The sequence below is a fragment of the Peromyscus leucopus genome, chromosome 23 (genome assembly GCF_004664715.2).
Source record: "Peromyscus leucopus breed LL Stock chromosome 23, UCI_PerLeu_2.1, whole genome shotgun sequence".
Classification (NCBI taxonomy): domain Eukaryota; kingdom Metazoa; phylum Chordata; class Mammalia; order Rodentia; family Cricetidae; genus Peromyscus; species Peromyscus leucopus.
This window is the reverse complement of record NC_051082.1, coordinates 35171536-35191284: the sequence shown is the minus strand read 5'-3', so window position 1 is coordinate 35191284 and position 19749 is coordinate 35171536. Positions and strand designations below refer to the sequence as shown.

General features: G+C 48.5%; 1 protein-coding gene across 2 annotated transcripts in view; it reads left to right on the top strand.

The window, feature by feature from the left end:
• Positions 1-15239, top strand: part of Stard13 (StAR related lipid transfer domain containing 13) — a 38561-nt gene extending 23322 nt beyond the window's left edge. For both annotated transcript variants that reach the window (XM_028878105.2, XM_028878106.2), the window contains exons 6-11: positions 4437-4647; positions 5237-5351; positions 6199-6420; positions 6932-7149; positions 10467-10643; positions 12981-15239. In XM_028878105.2, the coding sequence (XP_028733938.1) occupies positions 4437-4647; positions 5237-5351; positions 6199-6420; positions 6932-7149; positions 10467-10643; positions 12981-13098 (1061 nt within the window). In that variant the 3' untranslated portion in view covers positions 13099-15239. The remainder of the gene's footprint in view (positions 1-4436; positions 4648-5236; positions 5352-6198; positions 6421-6931; positions 7150-10466; positions 10644-12980) is intronic.
• Positions 15240-19749: the final 4510 nt, after the last annotated feature.

Sequence of the window (19749 nt, the reverse complement as noted above, 5' to 3'; positions counted from 1 at the left end):
TGGGCTAGAGGAGTTGGCCACAGTTCAGATTACAAGCCTCTTTCCACTGCACACTCAGACATATATCTCTGCCCTACACAGAGACATATTGATGAGCAAAGTATGGAGTGGAAAGGTGATAAAAATATGAGGTGTTAGGACCTCCCTCTCTTAGAAGTTAGCTATGCAGAGCCACCATAATGTCATATGACCAAGGAACAACAAAATGCCAGGATTAGACATATAGACAAGTTCTATAAAGACATAAATGAGAACATTGATTGTATTATGTCAGAATTTGAATAATAACTGCAGCAGCTTTGGCCTGAGGATTTTTCTTGGGCACTCTGACCACTAAGAGTTAATAATACACTGCTTGGGACATGGCAAAATGCCCAGGGTGGTTTTGTTTTGGTCTAGTGTCCTTGAAACAACCAAAGCTATTAGCCTGAGAACAGGCTGTCACATGCCTCTAGATTCTTAAAAATTGAGTTATGGGGTTAACGAGTAAGAATTAATAACTCTGTTTATTAATGATGTCAAAACTTGAGGGAAAATGATTGGAAATGATAACTCTGTTCTGTCATAGTGTATTGATGATGACTAAAAGATGAGCAAAAGGAAGTGAAACACATGTCCAAAACCAAGAATGATATGATCTGTTTTAGAACATCATGAATGTATCCCTGCTTACTAAATTCTGTATAAACAAACATTCTGGCTGTTAGTCAGTCAGGCTACAAGATTCTCCTGACCACCACGACCTGGCTCACTTCCTCCCCCCCCCCAACTCCTCACACCCTCTGCGGACCTATCCACCACCTGGGATGGCTTCCGCAGTTTGCTATGGACCTCTCCATGTCATTCTCTGTTGTTGTCTGAATATACCTTCCCAACATCAATATATATGCCTATTCAGTACATCTTTGTATACAGTCTCAAGCTAATTTTTTTTTTTTTTTTTTTTTTTTTTTGGTTTTTCGAGACAGGGTTTCTCTGTGTAGCTTTGCGCGTTTTCCTGGAACTCACTTGTAGCCAGCTGGCTCAAACTCACAGAGATCTGCCTGGCTCTGCTTCCCAAGTGCTGGGATTAAAGGCGTGCGCCACCACCGCCGGCTCAATGTATTTCTAATATATTTAAAACAAAAAAAAAAAATCCAATAGAATTTAGTATGTGTGTGTAATAAACCTAATTTAATTTTGGGGAGGTAAACATTCTCTTTGATACAAAATTTCATAGTCGATGCAGAGTTGAATGTATTATAAAGACTGGAAACAGACAAGAAGCAGATGTATTTTACCTGGGGAAATGTAACCGAACCAAATCAAGGTTATACCTTAATTCGGCTAACTTATGGTTTCATTTGGAAGATTTCAAGTGACATTAAGTCAGTAGTTCCTCACAAAGCCGCCATAGCTAAAGTAGTAATGAGAAGAACAATTGATTTAAAAGCCCATTCTGCTAAATGGAGTTACCCAGGCCGACGTTAGAAAGCAGCATGCAGGTCTTCTCTCAGCAGGATAATGATATCATAACAAATTGGCAATGAGTTTCGTGACCCAGGTATCAGTTCTTAGGGGGAAATGACTCTGTCCCACAGACCTTGATTTTTACATCAAAATATGCCTCAAGTGGGTCCCGAGATGGAATTGATCCACTCTGAAGGTCCCTGCTATAGACACTCTGTACCAAATGTGTTTAAGAAGTGCATAATATGTCGGGCGGGGGGGGGGGGGGCGGTGGTGGCGCACGCCTTTAATCCCAGTACTCGGGAGGCAGAGCCAGGTGGATCTCTGTGAGTTCGAAGCCAACCTGGTCTCCAAAGTGAGTTCCAGGAAAGGCACAAAGCTACACAGAGAAACCCTGTCTCGAAAAACCAAAAAAAAAAAAAAAAAGTGCATAATATTACAAATTCAGGGAGGACTCTAAGTACCACCTATCAGAACAGAATAAAGGGGTGACACACTAAACAAATATTACTTTGCCAAAGTGAATAAGTTAAGCTGAATTAATGATATGAGAGCCCCCTAAAAATGCTCGTGGTGGGTGATATTTCTGGAAGAGGTCACTTTCTGTTTTTCAATTAAACATCCTTGTGGATATAGTATTTACATTTAATCAGTCCTTGGGTTGAAGTTGACACTATCTATGGCTAAAACTAAATCATTTCCAAGAGATAAATATCTTTTTGGCTCTTGCCTAGACCTACAACCAAGAAGCCAGATCAAAGCAGGGCCTCATTTTATCCGAGCAAACATTTACAGAGCAGGGCCGTGTTGAGCGCTGCGGAGCTTAGACCGTGTGACGCTCGCCCGCTGTCTGTTCTTAGGGATCTTAGACTGGAGGGAGATGAGAACAGAGCAAAAATGACCGCAATCCGGTTAGAGAGCACCCGTTCAAAAAACCAAAAACTAAAAAGCTCCCAAAGACAGACCCACGAAGGTTGGGGTGAGCAGGAGGAACGTGGTTGGCGACGATGACAGCTGAAGGTCATTGGGAAGGAACATTCTGGATGCAGCAAGTGATAGGAGCCCGTGTCAGCAGTGTGCAAGGGATGTGTCCTGTACAAATGCTAAACGTACAACACTACACCAGGAGACACTAATAATTTAGGAGCCAGGGTCACACGAAGGTGGCATTAAAAACTAGGGCAAGGGTTTTATACTGGATGTGGTAAGAACGGGGAACCGTCGGGTATCGAAAGACTTCGTTATAATGCCGAAGCAGAACCGATCTCACACACACAGTTGTTTAACAATAAGAACGTGTTATTAGTCCACGTGGCATAAAGAATGGAGGTAAACCATGCCAGTGTTGGATAAACCTAGAGCCCAGTGTGCTCGGCCGTCACTGTCTGCCACCCGATGTCAGACTGAGACTAAGTGTCCTCAAGGACTGTTTCAGTCTCAGTACAGCTGCCACAACTTATACAGAATTACCACATCTCCATAAAGTCACACTCCGAGGCGACCAGAGAGAGCCAAGCATCTCCTTGGACATGTGTGTCTTCTCGTAGACAACATGGACCTCACAGAAGCTCCTAGCATCATCACTGGTCTCGTCAGCCTGAACTGGTTACAATGACCCTAAAGCGGTCAGTGGAAAGAGGAACCAGGTGACCAACTTTGTTTTTGGTTTTTGATTTTTTTTTTTTTTTTTTTTTTCGAGACAGGGTTTCTCTGTGTAGCTTTGCGCCTTTCCTGGGTCTCACTCCGTAGCCCAGGATGGCCTCGAACTCACAGAGATCCGCCTGGCTCTGCCTCCCGAGTGCTGGGATTAAAGGCGTGCGCCACCACCGCCCGGCTTAGGTGACCACCTTTGGTATGAGCCCAGAAGGTTCTTCCCTGGATCAGTGGGAGGGACCCATTTCAGCCATTGCCAATGCTTTTCTATCATGCACCTCTACCAGCAATGGCTATCTGAGTGTGTGCTCTTTATTTTTTAGCACATTAAAGACACAGAGCTATACAGTGAGAGAGTGTGTACATTATAAGGCACAACTGAAATTCCAAGGAATTGTCCTGAGCACACTGCCCAAACCTCAGGAGTGTAAACACTCAACTATGGAGACCTCTGTTCCCAAGCGTGGCTCTTTAAGGAAGACAGCCATATTCACCAGTGAGCTCCTGTCTGTGTCTTTGAATCAAACCTAAATGATCATGAACCAAACACAGCCAGAAGGACAGCAAAATACAGTCCCTCATTCCCAATTTGTTGTGGTTTTTCTGTTTTGCACTTTGTGCTTTTGAGCTAGTTGCCTCCTAGGCCTATCTAGGCAATGCCCACCACCTCCACAAGAGTCACCTTCAGAGGGAAGCTGAGATGCCTTTCCCTCACACTGGGTGACCTCTCAAAGTCAGATCAGTACCTTCTCCAAACTGAGCCCTGGTGACTTTGTAGGGACAGAAGGATCTACCATGCTCACCACGGAGGCACTGGCTCCCTAGGGTTGGCCAAGGGCAAACAGCTCACCCATTCATCGCTCGTGTTTATTGTACCAGGCCAGCAGCATGGCCTGCGGCTCTGCTGTGGTGGGGGAGGGTAGGTCTTTGTCCTTTTGCCCAGTGGTTTCCACGAGTGTGTCCCACCCAGCCTCGGCTGTCCCCGGAGCTGCCTGGCAGAGAAGGTGAGCGAGAGAGAAGCCAGATTAACAGAGCCCCTACCCATCGCCAACATCCACTAAAACAGACCATCTTTAGATAGACGAGCCTGGTGCTCGGAGTGTGAGAAGCCAGTGTGGTGGCTCTGCTCCAAGTCACTCTGGGACACTCCGATGGGTTCTGAAGTTTGCCCAGAGGAGCTTCGCCGTCCAGCGCTGCCCCTCACTGGGACTTCTCAGGTTGGCTACTGCCGACGTCTCTGAGTGTTCTCTCTCGGGAAGGGGAGCTCCTGTGGTCCTCCCTGCTGACTCTCTCGGCCGTACCCCTCTGACAACGCCATGCCCACCTCTCTTCAGATGTCCCCAAGGAACAGCGGCTGCAGGCGGTGCAGGCGGCCATCTTGCTGCTGGCGGACGAGAACCGGGAGGCCCTGCAGACACTCCTGTGCTTTCTCCACGACGTGGTGAACTTGGTGGAAGAGAATCAGATGACGCCCATGAACCTGGCCGTGTGTCTGGCCCCCTCCCTCTTTCACCTGAACCTACTGAAGAAAGAAAGCTCTCCGAGGTGAGTTTTCCTCAGCGTTGGCCCTCGTCCCCAAACCGGGTCTCCCCACCAACGTCCATTTTCTTCAGGAAAATAAAACAAAAGTCTTCTCGTGGTAGAGTTCAGGCAGAAGACGAGGAGGCACCCTCATCCCTGGGCTGGGGCTCATGGTACCACTGAGATAGCCCTGAAGGATGTCAGTTGATATCCAGAAAGCCAGAGAAGTTTGATTTTGTTCTATTCAATTGGGAAGGGTAAGGAACACACATAAAAGGGAATCTTACAATCCTTGGTTTTAGAAAGGCGATGTTTAAAAGACAGCGCACGGGAACCTGCAGTTGAGTGGTTTCAAGTGGAGAAAACAAATCGTTTTTCCACCTACAGCTCTTCCTGTCTTTGTATTTTTCCATGGCTTTTGGTTGTGTGTTGTCAGCCTGCCAGCCTGCCTTAGAGCATCTAGAGATGTGTGGTCAATGGTTTTAATTTGGAAAGGAGAAAGCCTGGGGTCTGGGCCTCATCTGGGGATAAACAGCAAACAGATGAGACTATCTGGGTATCCCAACATACCCGGACTGGGGGATCTGCTTAGCGTATTCATATTCAATTACAGAGTCATCCAAAAGAAATATGCCACTGGGAAGCCGGATCAGAAGGACCTCAATGAAAATCTAGCAGCAGCCCAGGGGCTGGCCCACATGATCACAGAATGCAACCGACTCTTTGAGGTGAGGTCTTGGAACTAGTCGCAGGCCGGGAATGAACGGTCGCCCATTTATGACTCTTATCTCTTTGCGCTCCGTTTTCTGATGACAGCGGTGTGCTCTGCAGCTCTGGTCTCTGCCCCCAGGAGTTATGAAGAGCTAGCGTTCAGTCCAGGCATTGGCAGTCACTGGCACTTGGGGCTCTCCATGATGACCGTTTTTCATACAGACTGTTCAGTTGCCTTCCTTTGCCAGGTTCAAGGCCAGTTGGTCAATTCAACATTTTATTTTTGCCTCAAGACTTCGAGTCTTCCTCTCTGTCTCGTCTCTCTGCCTGTCTCTCTGTCTCTCTGTCTCTCTGTGTGTGTGTGTGCACGTGTGCCTGAGTACGACTGGGTAATCCCTGTCACTAGACTAATTGACAGTCCAGGACTATAGCCATACGTGCGTCATAGAGGCAAGTGGCTGGGACACCTGGCGCCCTCGGTGGCAACACTGGCATTTGTCAGTGGGAGAACTGTACTGCAAACAGTGAAGACATGCCTGAGTCAGGGCTGTGTTTTCCCCTCAGTGTGTCAATGTGTGTGAACGAGTGACGCTGTCTGAGCCCACTCGTGCCAAATGGAATAAAAAGAGAAGTGGAACCCGTGCTCAGGAAGGCTCCCCAGTGTTTTTGAATAGTAAACATAAGCTCACAAATCCTATTTCTATCTCCCAACTTTAGGAAGGCCCCTCCTATCCTTAGACCTGATCTGGGATGGCCCACAGTCAAGGATGCTCACCCTTGACTGTAGAGAGTTGACTTTGTCTCTGTCAGCCTCAGAATTTCTTTAGCTCAGGGCTTTGCTCTTTCATGCATTCACTGGATCAGGTTCCGCATGAGATGGTGGTCCAGTCTCGGAGCTCCTACTTGGAGGCTGAAATCCGTGTCCCCAGCCTGGAAGACCTGGGAACACAGCTGGCAGAGAGCGGGGCAACTTTCCACACGTACCTGGAGCATCTTGTCCAAGGCCTCCAGAAAGAAGCCAGGGAGAAATTCAAAGGATGGGTCACATGTTCCAGCCTCGACAACACAGACCTTGCTTTCAAAAAGGTAAGATTCGCTCCTGCTGCAGAGTGCATGCTTACCCATGGGACTTCGCCCCTGCTGGGACAGGTGAGGCCCAGGTGCCATTCAGAAGCTGTGTTCAAAGGCCACCCACAGCACTGTCATCGGAGCCTAAGGCTGTACGGCAGGGCTGCTGGACCCCAGTCGGTCTGTGCCCTTTTCTGTGTGATGCCAGGGGAAATCAATGTCCAGCGTTTTTCACTTGCAAAGAGGAACACTCTTAAGAGTGCCCGTGTGAGGAGAACTACGTGAAAGTCAAGTGGACTAGAACATGTCTGGCTCACGCCACTCGAGTGTGTGTTGTGGCTGTGGCTGTTTGGATTATCATTCTTCTCCTCGTCAGCTTGGGGACTGAAGTATTTGCATTTCAACTCTGGGTGCCGTGTGGCCGGCTCACTTTATATAAGCAGCTGTGGTTTGGAATGCCCGGCACAGCAAGGGAGGTCTGGGGGGCCCCTTAGTAATCTCTGCAGCTCCTGCCCGTGTCTTTGCCAAGGTGGGGGACGGGAACCCGCTGAAGCTGTGGAAGGCGTCGGTGGAGGTAGAGGCCCCACCCTCCGTGGTGTTGAATCGCGTGCTGAGGGAACGCCACTTATGGGATGAGGACTTCGTGCAGTGGAAAGTGGTGGAGTCTTTGGACAGGCAAACAGAAATCTACCAGTACGTGCTGAACAACATGGCTCCACATCCCTCCAGAGACTTCGTGGTTCTCAGGTAAGCTTGACTCCGCCGTGGTGTATGAGCTCCTGCTCCAAAGGCGAGATGGGAGCTGCCAACGGAAAAGACTTCTCCGAGTCCTCCCAGCCTGCTCTGGGGCTCTAAGCTTGCTCCCCTCTGACTTTGCCCTGCTTGTGCCTGGCTTCCGGCACCTTCACCTGTTTACAGCGCTGCTCAAGCTCTCCGATGGGCCATCTCCTGTGGTGCTCAGTTTATCAGGCCACGAATATCACTCATATCCTCAGAACAGGGGCCCAGAGAAGAGCTGCTGTTTGTCGGATTTGTCCGCCAAATTATGCAAATCAAAGTCAATCAAAGGCTTTTCTCATGGTTTTGTCTTTCTCCCTGGGGGGGGGGGGGGAGGGGGAACAGATCTTCCTCTTGGAGAACTTAAAGATGGGAGTGTGTGTGACCTCACATGTTCGCAACTAATGGTGAGTCGTGGAAATTCCTGCTCAGCCCTGAAAGTCCCAGTGTGCAGAGACACCGGGCATTCCATTAGAACTCAGTCCTGGCAAAGCCTCCTGAGCCCTCTGTCTGCCAGTGAAACATGGTCTCTGGTGGCCTTAGGGGTTAGCCCCAAACCCCTGCCCTCTGGCCTTGGAGGAGGATGCTCAGCCAGTCACAGGAAGTTTGCACAGCAGAAATACACTGTTTCACCAGCAAGAGCAGGGGTTGGGGAAGAGTTAAGACCATGACCAAAATGTAATTAGAGCAATATATCCTTTTTATTAAAAACACAATTAAACAATCTCTTCTTCGGGGATCAGCAGTGTAAGAGGATTCTCTAGCGAAATCCCCAAATGTATATTTGAAATAGTTGCCTTCTGAGGTGAGCTTGGAGGCAAACCAAAGCTGACTGTTCATGTGCCCTTTGTGCATTTGGTTTGGATCCTTGGGACCTTAACTTTTAAGGTCCGTTTCTCAAATATAAATATAAATATAAATATAAATATAAATATAAATATAAATACGTATCCCGGCAACCTTGTCCTGACAGAGAACATGGACCATTAGCTGGGGTGGCCCTGGCCACTTATTAGGGCATCACTCATCTTGTGGCATTAAAATGTAAGCCTTCCACTCACAAGCAGAAAGCAGCGTTGTCCAGGACCGAAGCTGCGGAGATGGGGAGTCCTTGCACTGAACTTCCCTCATTCCGTCTCCACAGTGATCCCTCCAGCCTGCTGCCTACTGTCGACTGTTCCGTCATACCTCATGCCAGTCACAGCTTCTGGCTCCGAGGAGCCCCGTGGTGGGCAGCAGTGGGCTCCTCGTGGTCTCCTCTCAGAGTTTAGATTTCTCTCTGTGTGTGTGTGTGTGTGTGTGTGTGTGTGTGAGAGAGAGAGAGAGAGAGAGAGAGAGAGAGAGAGAGAGAGAGAGAATGTATGAAAGTGTGTGAAAGACTGTGTGTGTGTGTGTGAAAGTGGGTGTATATATGTGTGAGAGTATGTGAGGGTGTGTGTGTGTGAGAGAGAGAGAATGTATGAAAGTGTGTGTATATGTGTGAGAGAGTATGTGAGAGTGTGTGTGTGTGAGAGAGAGAGAGAGAGAGAGTATGTGTGAAAGCATATGACAGACTGTGTGTGTGTGAAAGTGTGTGTATATGTGTGAGAGTGTGTGAGAGTGTGTGTATGTGTGTGAGAAAGAATATGTGAAAGAGTATTGTGAGAGACTTCTGTGTATGTGTGTGAGAGTATGTGTGAGTGTGTGTGTATATGAGAGAGTATGTGTTTGAGTGTGTGAGAGTGTGTGTGAGAGATTGTGTGTGTGTGTGTGTGTGTGTGTGCGCGTGCGTGCGCGCATGCCTGCACACATGTGTCTAGGCCAGAGGTTAGTCTTGCATGCCGTTCCTCAGGAGCCATCTACCTCATTATTTTTGAGGCAGAGTCTCTCTTTGGGACCTGGGGTAGTAGGCTGGGCGGACTGGCCGGGAAGCTCCAGGGAACATCTTGCCTCCACCTCTGCAATGAAGGATTCCGAGTGTGCACCATCATGCCTGGCTCCTCCACCCACGAAGCTGTCCCTCTTTATGTTCTCCGGGGACAGTCAGTAAATAACGAAGGATTCAAGCTGACTTGTCTTAGAGGGACTGAGGAATGTGAGGAGATGGGAAGGGTGGACTCTCAATGTAGCCCAAGGCTTAAAGGAGAAGTAGGTGGACCATGGTGCTCCGCGGGAGGATTAGCTCGCCATGCGCCAGACCTGGTTCAGACCAGCAGAAACTCCCTGTTTGATTCAAGGAGAAGAGGAGGAGGGGGGAGGAACTTGCAGGCAGGGTTGCGATGTAGTCTTTGTGACACACCAGACTTCCTTATACCCAAGTTCTCACCAAGCGTCTCAGCTTCTTTCCTGTTGTCTATAATGGAGCAATCTGAAGCAGTGATTCCTATGGAGAGTAGATATGTACTCCCCTCTTGAGTCTGGAGGCTGAGCGCCTGAGAGCTCCAGGCCATAGCATGGCAAAGGACATTGCAGGGCAGAGTAATCCTACCACAGAGAGCTGCTTCCAGGGAAAAGCCACTCCTCCAGGAACTCGTTAACTAGGTAACCCGAGAGTGGATTAACCTGAGGACAGCATCTGACTGCATCCGTGGGGACCCATGCCCTCCATGCACCAGTCAGAATGCTCTCTCCGCTACTCAGCTGTAATGACCTTCCTATGTCTCCGTCTGCACACGAATTCACTGTTCATTTCTTCTCCCACTCAAGAGCTACTCAGCTATCTGAACAAAGCTATCAGGACAACACAGGCTCAATTTCTTTCCAATTAGGCATCAGCAGGTCCTGTGTTTGCTAAGACTTTCATCACTTCCTCCAGGAAGCCTTCCCTGTATTCCTCCCCTGCCCCGGCCCCTGATCCCAGCTCTGCGTAGACACACACCGCCCTTCCCACACTGGCTTCAGGGCTCTTCCTAGAGTGTATGCATCTTCATGCCCTTCACGGCTTCTCAGGCCCGGCCGGCCCATGGCTGTGCTCCACAGACAAACAGAACAACTGAGTGAGCTCATGCTGATTCTAATGGTAGCCTTTTGATGATCGGTGGAGGCTTCAGGAGACGAGGATGGGGCCTCAATTCCAAACCCAGGTCCGGGAGCTTCCACCCTCTGAGCGGGAGGCTGGTATCTGTCCTTTGAGCCTCATTTTGTAAACTTTACACAAGCTCATGGAGACCATTAGCTTAATCCAAGGGCCTAGCATTGGAGCTGGAGCCCAGGTTGGGGGCAGGCGGACTTGCGTGTGAGTTCGGCCGTGTGCTGGGGCCTCCTGTCTCTCTTGCCATCGCTCTGAAGCACGGCTTGTCTGACTCCAGGACCTGGAAGACCGACTTGCCCAAAGGAATGTGCACCCTGGTGTCCCTGTCTGTGGAGCATGAAGAAGCCCAGCTGATGGGCGGCGTGCGGGCCGTGGTGATGGACTCTCAGTACCTGATAGAGCCGTGCGGTTCCGGCAAGTCCAGGCTGACCCACATCTGCAGGATAGACCTGAAGTAAGTGGTCACACTGGGTGCTGGAAGACCAAGTTCCCATGGGCCTCAACTCGCGTAGTGTGTGCACGCCAACCCTGCTTGTCGCTCCGGTTTCCTCTCCCGCTCGTCTGTGTCCTCACCGCCATGAACCAGCACACACCATGGTCTCTCACCTTCCCATTTCCTAAAATGCTGACATTTAGCCTTTAGAATTTGCTCTTCATTTTCTTTTTTTTTTTCTCTAATTTATTCATTTTTTTCCCCCCGCAAACATGTAATGGTGTGGTGCTTGTGGCATACGCAAGGATGTTTTGACATAGGTCCACATGGCAGAATCATCAGGTCAAGGTATGAAAATGTCCAGCAGTGATCAGGAGCATGCTTCCCCTACAGTCACCCAAACAGCACACGGTCACTCATGGAGGCCAGCAGGCCAGCCCTGTGGAAGGGGGTGGAATGATGGTCGGTAGAGTCGAGGAACAGAGTGTTAGAGTGAAAATCAATAGAGGCTCCCCAAACACTTCTGGCTCTTCTCTGACACAGTGAGGTAACTGCTCGTTAAAGCCACCTATAATACATTTTAGAAGGACCAGAGGGGCACACAAGTCCCAGCAGACAAACTTTGACAGCGGTCAAAGAAGTGGAGACGTCCCTTACCATGCACGGATGACAGCACACGGGCACACACACCTTCAAATTCATGATGAGGAAAGTAACTGTAGTCATCATGACTGCGTGGAGCCTGCGGTCAAACCGAAACGCGGAATCATGTGATCAACATTTATCTCCCCAAGTCTAGAGTCTCCGCTCAGTGCCATCCTACCCTCTGATTCCACGACTTCCCCCGGTTTTAGACTCCACGCAGAAGTGAGACTACACGGCTCTTAGCCTTCTGTGCGTAGCTAGTCATGTTGAACACAGGAACATCCTTCAGCTTCCTCATTGTGACAAAAAGAGGGCATCACCCCTTTAAGACTAAGAATTGCCGGGCAGTGGTGGCGCACGCCTTTAATCCCAGCACTCGGGAGGCAGAGCCAGGCGGATCTTTGTGAGTTCAAGGCCAGCCTGGCCTACAGAGCGAGATCCAGGAAAGGTGCAAAGCTACGCAGAGAAACCCTGTCTCAAGAAAAAAAAAAAAGACTAAGAATTATCAGGTAGATATAGACAGACAGATGGACAGACGGACAGACAGATAGATGATAGGCAGACAGACAGTCAGAAGTGTTCATGTATGTATGTATGTATGTATGTATGTATGTGCCACATTTGCTTTATCTGACCACTGAGCGCTGCACACTTAGGTTAATTCCACATCTCGGCTTTTATGAATGAGTCTGCAGGGGGCGCGAATGTGGAGGGGCTGACTGCATTTTCCTGAATGTGTACCCAGTGGCGGGGTCATTAGATCACCTGGTGGCGTCCTTGTTTTCTATTCTGAGGACACATACAGAACACGCAGGTACATCAGGCTCAGTAACTAGGAATTCTATTCTTTCACGTTTCTTTTTTAATTTATTTTGATTCTTGTGCGTGTAGTATATGCCTGTGTCCATGTTCATATGCACATGTGCCCATGTGGAAGCAGATGGCCAAGCAGAGGTCACTTCTAAGTGTCTTCCTCGGTAGCTCCCTTTGGGTGCCTGGCGTGGAGGGGAGGCATAGTTCCTCACTGAACCTGGCGCTCACTGATTGGCTAGACTGGCTGGCCATCCAGCCTCAAGAAAACTTCCTGTTTCTGCCACACCCCGCTTTTTTCACAGGTGCCGAGGACTGCTGCTTGGGATCCTCAAGTCCCCGCAGCGAACTCTTCATTGGCTGAGCCTTCTCTTCAGACCCTCTGTGTTTCTCAAATGCCTGTGTCCTCCATGTCCCTAGTTTAAATTGAATTGAACACTTTAAGGCATTCAAGATGCTAACACTGAATCCTGTGCTTAGGTAGATATAAATTCAGTGCGGTTTTGTTATTGATTTTGTTTTTTTGAGACAGGGTTCCTCTGTATAGTCCTGGCTGTCCTGGGTCTCTGTAGACCAGGCTGGCCTTGAACTCAGAGATCCGCCTGCCTCTGCCTCCTGAGTGCTAGGATTAAAGGCGTGAGCCACCACTGCCCGGCTTGTTGTAGGTTTTTGGTGAATTCTAGATTCAGTGTGAGTCTTCCTGTTTACTTTGAGAACTTAGTGTCATCTTGAAGAACCTGATGAACTATAAAGACAGAAAGCTTGGTGATACAATGCTGGAGGACAAGGAGGTCCTCAGACCCGTGAGGCCACAGCCACAAGCTGTTGCCAGGGTACTGATGACCCAGAGGGCGGCCCTATCCCCTGACAGATGTCCCACCTCCTTCTGCTCTCTCCCCACAGGGGTCACTCCCCGGAATGGTACAGCAAAGGCTTCGGACACCTCTGTGCTGCGGAAGTTGCCAGAATCAGAAACTCCTTCCAGCCCCTCATTGCTGAGGGTCCAGAAACGAAAATCTGAGCTGGCCCCAATGTGACGTCAAACTCAGGGAACAGGAAGGGGAAACCAACCCGCAGTGGGAGGCCTGTACAAATGACCAGGAGAAGGAAACACTGTCCGGTGGGAACCGGAGGCCACGGAGTATGTTCCTAACCTGCCGAGAGATGGCTAATCCCTACTAATACAACATCTTGGACATGTATCTATGTTGCTTAAAATTAAATGGGCTATTCCTTACGCATTGCCTAATTTGCTATTTAAGGGCTTCTAAGAAGCGTGTTTTAGCTGTAAATAAATGTACTGTAGCATTTGTACATGCGTGTGTACATCTCCCTTTGCTGTAATATATGTAAACTATGGTTTTATGTGTAATTGTCTGACTCTGTGAGTCTCCTCACATGGCACTTCCCAGGTTGCTGTAGACCCCATGTCCCTCCAGTCCCACCAGCTGAGCAGAACCTGCTGTCACACACCAAAGCGTGACATGTGCAGTCTGTCAGCCTGCCCATGCTAACCCAAAGATCAGCTAGCCAAAGAAAAAGAGCGTTAAAAGCTTCTCCCCCACGTCGGCCTCTTCTTTCTGAGGTTTGAAAACTGGAGTGGGGCTATTGAGATACACTGAATGAAATAACATTTGCTTCTCTCTCTAAGACAAAGCAACAGGGAAGAGTTGGCTGCCAAATCCAAGGCTAGACTCTGCGTGGCCTCCGGGCCCACTCTGTGAAATTGGAGTGAGATGTCAGGTGACCGCTGGAGTTGGCACCAGGGACCGAAACAGAACTGCTACCCCCCACCCCTACATCGGGGTGAACAGTGGAGCCCGTCCACAAAGCTAAAGGGAGCCCCCAGTCCTCTCAAGACTCAGAGAGTTCTCATAATGCTGTTTAGTGATTTATGTGACCAGTGGCCAATACGGCCGCAGTGATTCACCATGTTCTTGCACTGACCTTGACTCTGGACACCAGACAAAGCAAGATGATGGTCCATCAAGTGTCCAGAGTCATCACAGCTTCAGGGAATTTAGAGTATCCTATAGATGACGCTCTTAAAATCTAATCCATTAAAAATCTTGCAATTTAAGAGACAGGGTTTTAAACTAACAAAAGACCAAAACTGTATCATTAGTTATCTGTCAAAATTACAGGCAGATGTATCAATCCTATGTTTCTTCATTACCCAGCACCAGCACCCATGTGTTTGACCCCCAACCTTATTTATTATTGTACAGACTGAGCAAACGTGAGAATGGATTTGCTATTTTTATTGTAATGCAACATCTGTAGAGAGATAACTTATTATGTCTGGCTTCCAGGGGAGATTTTCTTAGGTTGTCTGGACAGAGACTGATAACCCAGTTCAGCAACTGTTGTTGGGAGAAAAGCAAAAACAAATGTGTCTTTTCAGGGTGGTTGTTGTATTATACACAATTACACACAATTAGTGTTTACACACTAATTCAGTGTTTTCTCTTATCTGTGGTGTGCAATCATTTTATTGGGAGGACTAAAGATGTTCTCTGTATGTCTGGCGTGGCACAGGGAAAATCAGGGTAGGAATTTTCCATTCTCATGTCTACCTGGGAGAGTGTCAGTCAGACCGCAGGTCACTGTCTGGGCAGTGCTCTGTGGACTGGACTTTCACTGCTGCCGTTACGTCACGCACGTCATGCTAGTCGACCCTTTACGTACTGGTCAGGTCATCAACGAAGCTTAGTTGATGGGCACCGGGACGAATGGCATTGTTTCCCAAGGAGTGTCTTTGCTTAGTACACACTGGGAATCACCTGAAGACCTTGTTCAAATGCTCTGACCCAGGCAGTCTGGGTGGACCTGACATTCTGTATTTCTAACGAACCCCAGGGATGCAGGTTGCTGGCCTCAAGGACACACTTTGAGAAATAAGGACCCAGGGAATGCTTCAAACTGAGTAAAATGGTGTGACTGTGTTTCTCACCCCCGTTCTTCCAGCTAACCTGACTTTTCAGTTTTATGCACATACTAATCACATCACCTCTGCTAACCACAAGACGTGTCTTTAAAATAAAGGAAAAAGGGAGGGGAGAAAAATGATGCAGTGAGCTTTGTTTGTCAAAATACAATGCCACAGTATTTTATTCATTGTTATCTTGCCGATGGAAATAAAATATTTGCATTTAAATATTATATTTATACCTCATGTATATTTTTACCTCAATTGTTGGTATCAATCATCAGTTGTAAATAATTGCCAAGGCAGATAAATTTATATACATTAAATATTTCCTATTTTCTATAAAATAAATGTGGGTTCTCATGATTCGTTCTGTATGTAGAAAGCATGCTTCATGAGGAAGACTTCTCTAGAAGACAGTTTTCCATGAGCTTAGCTCCTTCGGCTCCAAGCACAATGATGTCAACAGACAATTGACAGGTTAGATGTTGGGTGTCAGAGCTGGAGAGATGACTCAGTGTTAAGAGCACTTGCTGCTCTTCCAGAGGACCTGGGTTCGGTTCCCAGCACCCACATGGTGGCTCTCAACTGCCTGTACCTCCAGTGCCAGATGACCCAATTCTCACCTCTGGCCTCCAGAGGCACACGCATGCAACAGACACACCAGACTTTAAAAAAGGAGATCTGGGAAGAGTTGGGGGAGGAGATAGAGTACGATAAAAAAAAAAAAAAATCAGAATATATGGTATGAAAAAATTAACAAAAATTATTAAAATAATATAAATTAATCTTTAAATGCTAGGTATCTTGGGTCTAAGGCATTAAAGTAACACAGAATTCATTTTTCTTTCATCTGAAGTTTATTTGTTTGTTTTTGAGACAGGATTTCTCTGTGTACCCCTGGCTGTCTTAGAACTTGCTTTTGTAGACCAGGCTGACCTTGAACTCAGAGACCCCACCTGCCTCTGCCTCCCTAGTGCTAGGATTAAAGATGTGGGATACCACCACTCAGCTTAATCTGGAGGTTATAAAACAAATTTGTTTTATTTTAATCAAGTAGTAAACTCATTAGTTACGTTTTACTTTTGTTACGTGGACAAGAAATGAAGTATACACAGTCACTAACGACTCTGAACCTTGTACCTGTTCCTTCTATAAATACATACATACTTATTCTTAGCTAAGCCAGCAGGCACTTCAGCCTGACTTACAGTTTTCTTTGTTTGTTGGTATTTATTTTTAAATTAATGCACATGGGTGTGCCTGCACAGTTTATGTGCAGATTCCTGTGAGGGCCTGTGTGCATTGGGACCTCTGGGACTGGAGTTACAGACGGTTGCGAGCCACCCGACGTGGGTGCTGAAATGTGAACCTGGGTCCTCTGCCAGAGCGGGAAGCACTCTTACATGTCTCCAGCCCCTCTACTACAAGTCCGTGAAGCCACAGCAGGGTGATGACACCGAGCCCATGAGGAGAACTGACCCCACCCCTCCATAATGCAAAGGGTAAAAAGAGGACCCCTCCCCAGGCCAAGTGGAGTGTCACCAAAAAAAAGCAAAACGAAAGTGTGCTGCTGTGCAAACAAGAGGTATAAAAGACGCCATTGAGTCCTGGTGCCGTTGGAAAGCCGTGGATCATGGGCAGCTCCCATCAGATAATCCCAGCCCCCAGGCCGCCTCAGGGATGACCTCACATCCTCCAGGCACACAGTTGATGCTCCCTTCCCAGTGCTGTTACTGAAAGTGTGAGGGAGTCTCAAAAGAGACTCGCCACACGTTACTGGAGAAATCTGGGTCCCCTCCAGGACTCTTGGTCTTCACAATAAAAGAATTTAAGAATGAAGGCAAAAGGTCGCTTGAGGATACTTTAGAAAAACCCCAAGGAGGCAGCTATAAATCTCAGGAGCTGCCCACGGACCTCCCCGCTACCGCCCTGGGGTTTAGGGGGGTTGGAGGTTGGAAGGTGGGAAGATGGAGGGAAAAAAATAAAAACAGAAAGAACCATGCCTTTCTAAAGCTGGCTTGGAGGTCAGCCACTTGGCAGGCAAGTGGCCATGTGGTGGGGAAGAAGCTATAGAGAAAAAGCAAAAAAAACAAACAAACGAACAACAAAAGCACCAGAGAGGGCAGGTCTCGGCTCTGGCAGCTTCTGAAGAGAAAGTTACAGTTTTCTGAGAGGCGAGCAGACCCAAGAGAGCCCCGTGGTGGCTCCGGAGGGGACCGTGCTAGGGGCTGGGAATTCTTGGTAAGAAAGGCACAGGATCTCATTAAGTGATAACGATCCCTCCTATCGGTTTAGCATGGCTAACGGTGGTCCTGCTTTCTGGAGGGGTCCCTTAGCCAGGTGACTGACTGGCCCCTGCCAGGCCAGAGATTTCTTTCTGTTTATTGAAAGGAGATACCTCTCCTGATTGGCCTCTGCCGCCTTCACACACCTGTGGCTCTAAAGCCCGTTTGGTGGCAGAAAGTGCCGGTTCACCAGCACTGAATGGGAATGGAACCGTCTACAACCGGAGATAAAAACCAGCCAGGTAGGGCAGGCACCCCAAAGCAGCAGTTCCAAAAATAACCTTGCTGCAGGCCAGGAGCACCAGAACAGAGTTGTGGTTCCCTGGTCTCTTGTGACCTCTTACGCCTGCCTGGAAGTGATGTGTGAGGAGGTGACCTACTTAGAGGAGGCACCTGGACACCTGTGGCTGGGCCAACTGGACTGACCGACTCATCCTCCTCCCCAATTTCTGCCCTAAGTCTTTTAAAAAGCTCCCAGACCGACAACTCAAGGGCCCCTCGTCCCTGCATCCCTGGGGCCCTGCTCTCTGCCAGCTCTTTCTTTCTTTAGCTCCCACCTACTGATCTGTAAAGGGCTCCCTAAAAATCACCCTCTGTGGTCTGTGAATTCCATTCTTCAAATTAGCTAGACAAGAACCTGAAGGCCACTGACTCAAAGTTTTGCGAATGTGAGCAGCCAGCACCCTAATTCTTGACTTAACGCCCATCTGAGGCAAGAGCAAAGGTCTCTACCAAACTCAAAGACACCCCACATTTCCCATGCCAGGACACGCGCGTACAGACAGACATGGTACAGAGACGGGAGCGCACCATCGAGGCTCATTATTATTTGAGATTGTGTTTGTAAATGCTCTGCAAACTTTGGATTACTGAGTACCAAGCCGATTCTGAAGGGAAACACAGGGCGGAGTTCCTACGAGCCTTTGGTCATATGTGTCAACCCATCAATGGCTAACCTTGTTTTACTGTGTTTCTAATAAAGACATTATTTTATATATATATCCTTTGTATACTGACTGTATCTTCAGTGTTTCTTTATTATAAAGCCATGGCCAAGAAAAACTGGCCCTGACCAATGAGCTAACGGGACTGTAAAATTCATGGGATGCGGGTAACCTAGCAGATCAAACCCAGTGCTACACCATGCTGGGAGAGTCTGCACAGGCACCCTCACCGCCAGCCCCTAGCCCAGCAACGATGCTCCCCCCCCCCCCACCCCCACCCCCCCCCCCCAACCCACCCCCACCCCGCTTCCCACGCCGTTTGTGTCTGTGTGGTAGTTTGAATAGGTATGTACGGCCTGCATAGACTCCTCCTGGGTTTGAATGCTTGGCCCACAGGGAGTGTCACCATTAGGAGGTGTGGCCTTGCTGGAGGAAGTGTGTCACTGCAAGGCCGGCTGTGAGGGGTTATGAGTTCAAGTCTGGCCAGTGGGACACAGACTGTTTCTGCGGCCTGGGGATCAAGATGTAGAACTCTCAGGTCCTTCTCCAGCACCATGTCTGCCTGCACCCCACCATGATAATGGACTAAACTTCTGAAACTGTTACCTAGCCCTGTTACAGGAGTTAAAGCGGTCATGGTGTCTCTTCACAGCATAGAAACCCCGGCTAAGACAGTCTAGTTGGCTGGGTGCTTTGTTGTGGTTTGCCCTGTCTTGGTTTTAGGACAGACCGAGTAGCAGCCCAGTCTGGCCTTGTACTTGTGATCCTCCTGCCTCGACCTCTTAAATTCTGCAGATAAGGATGGGCAGCAGTGGTGCACACCTTTCATCCCAGCACTTGGGAGGCAGAGGCAGGTGGAGCTCTGTGAGTTCGAAGCCAGCCTGGTCTACAGAGTGAGTTCTAGGACAGGCTACACAGAGAAACCCTGTCTCGAAAAAGCAAAACAAAAACAAAAACAAAAACCTCTGCAGACACAGGTGCATACCCCCACACCTCCTTACTACGCTTCCTCAACTTGATCCTGCATCTCCTGAACTGGAATCTGACTGTTCTTCCACCTTTTCCACGGCTCTATCGTCCACCGTAGATGTTGCTTCTGGAGCAGCCCTGCTTCATTTATTCTTTTATTGTCTGTGCTAGAGTGCTGATTTATTAACACTGAACTTGTGGCCCACAGCACCTGGACTCTAGTCTGTAGGGATGCTTATCTAATACGCACAGTCTTCCATCTAAGGCACATTATAACCTTCTTGCACGTAGCAACATCAGACGGCACTTTAGATGTGTTGGTCGCTGATGTTACCACCCAAAAAAAACCCCCACAAAACTGGGGGGGGGGAGAACAGCATTAAATAGAACGCATTTATACCATGAAACCTAAAAACCAGAAGACCCATAAAAAGCAGGCAGAGCCCGAGTGTTTGTGTGCTCCTGTGTGAGTGCCCACGTGTGGCTGGAGGTTGAACTTGAGTCAGCACGCTAGCATGGCAAGAACTTGACCACGGGAGCTT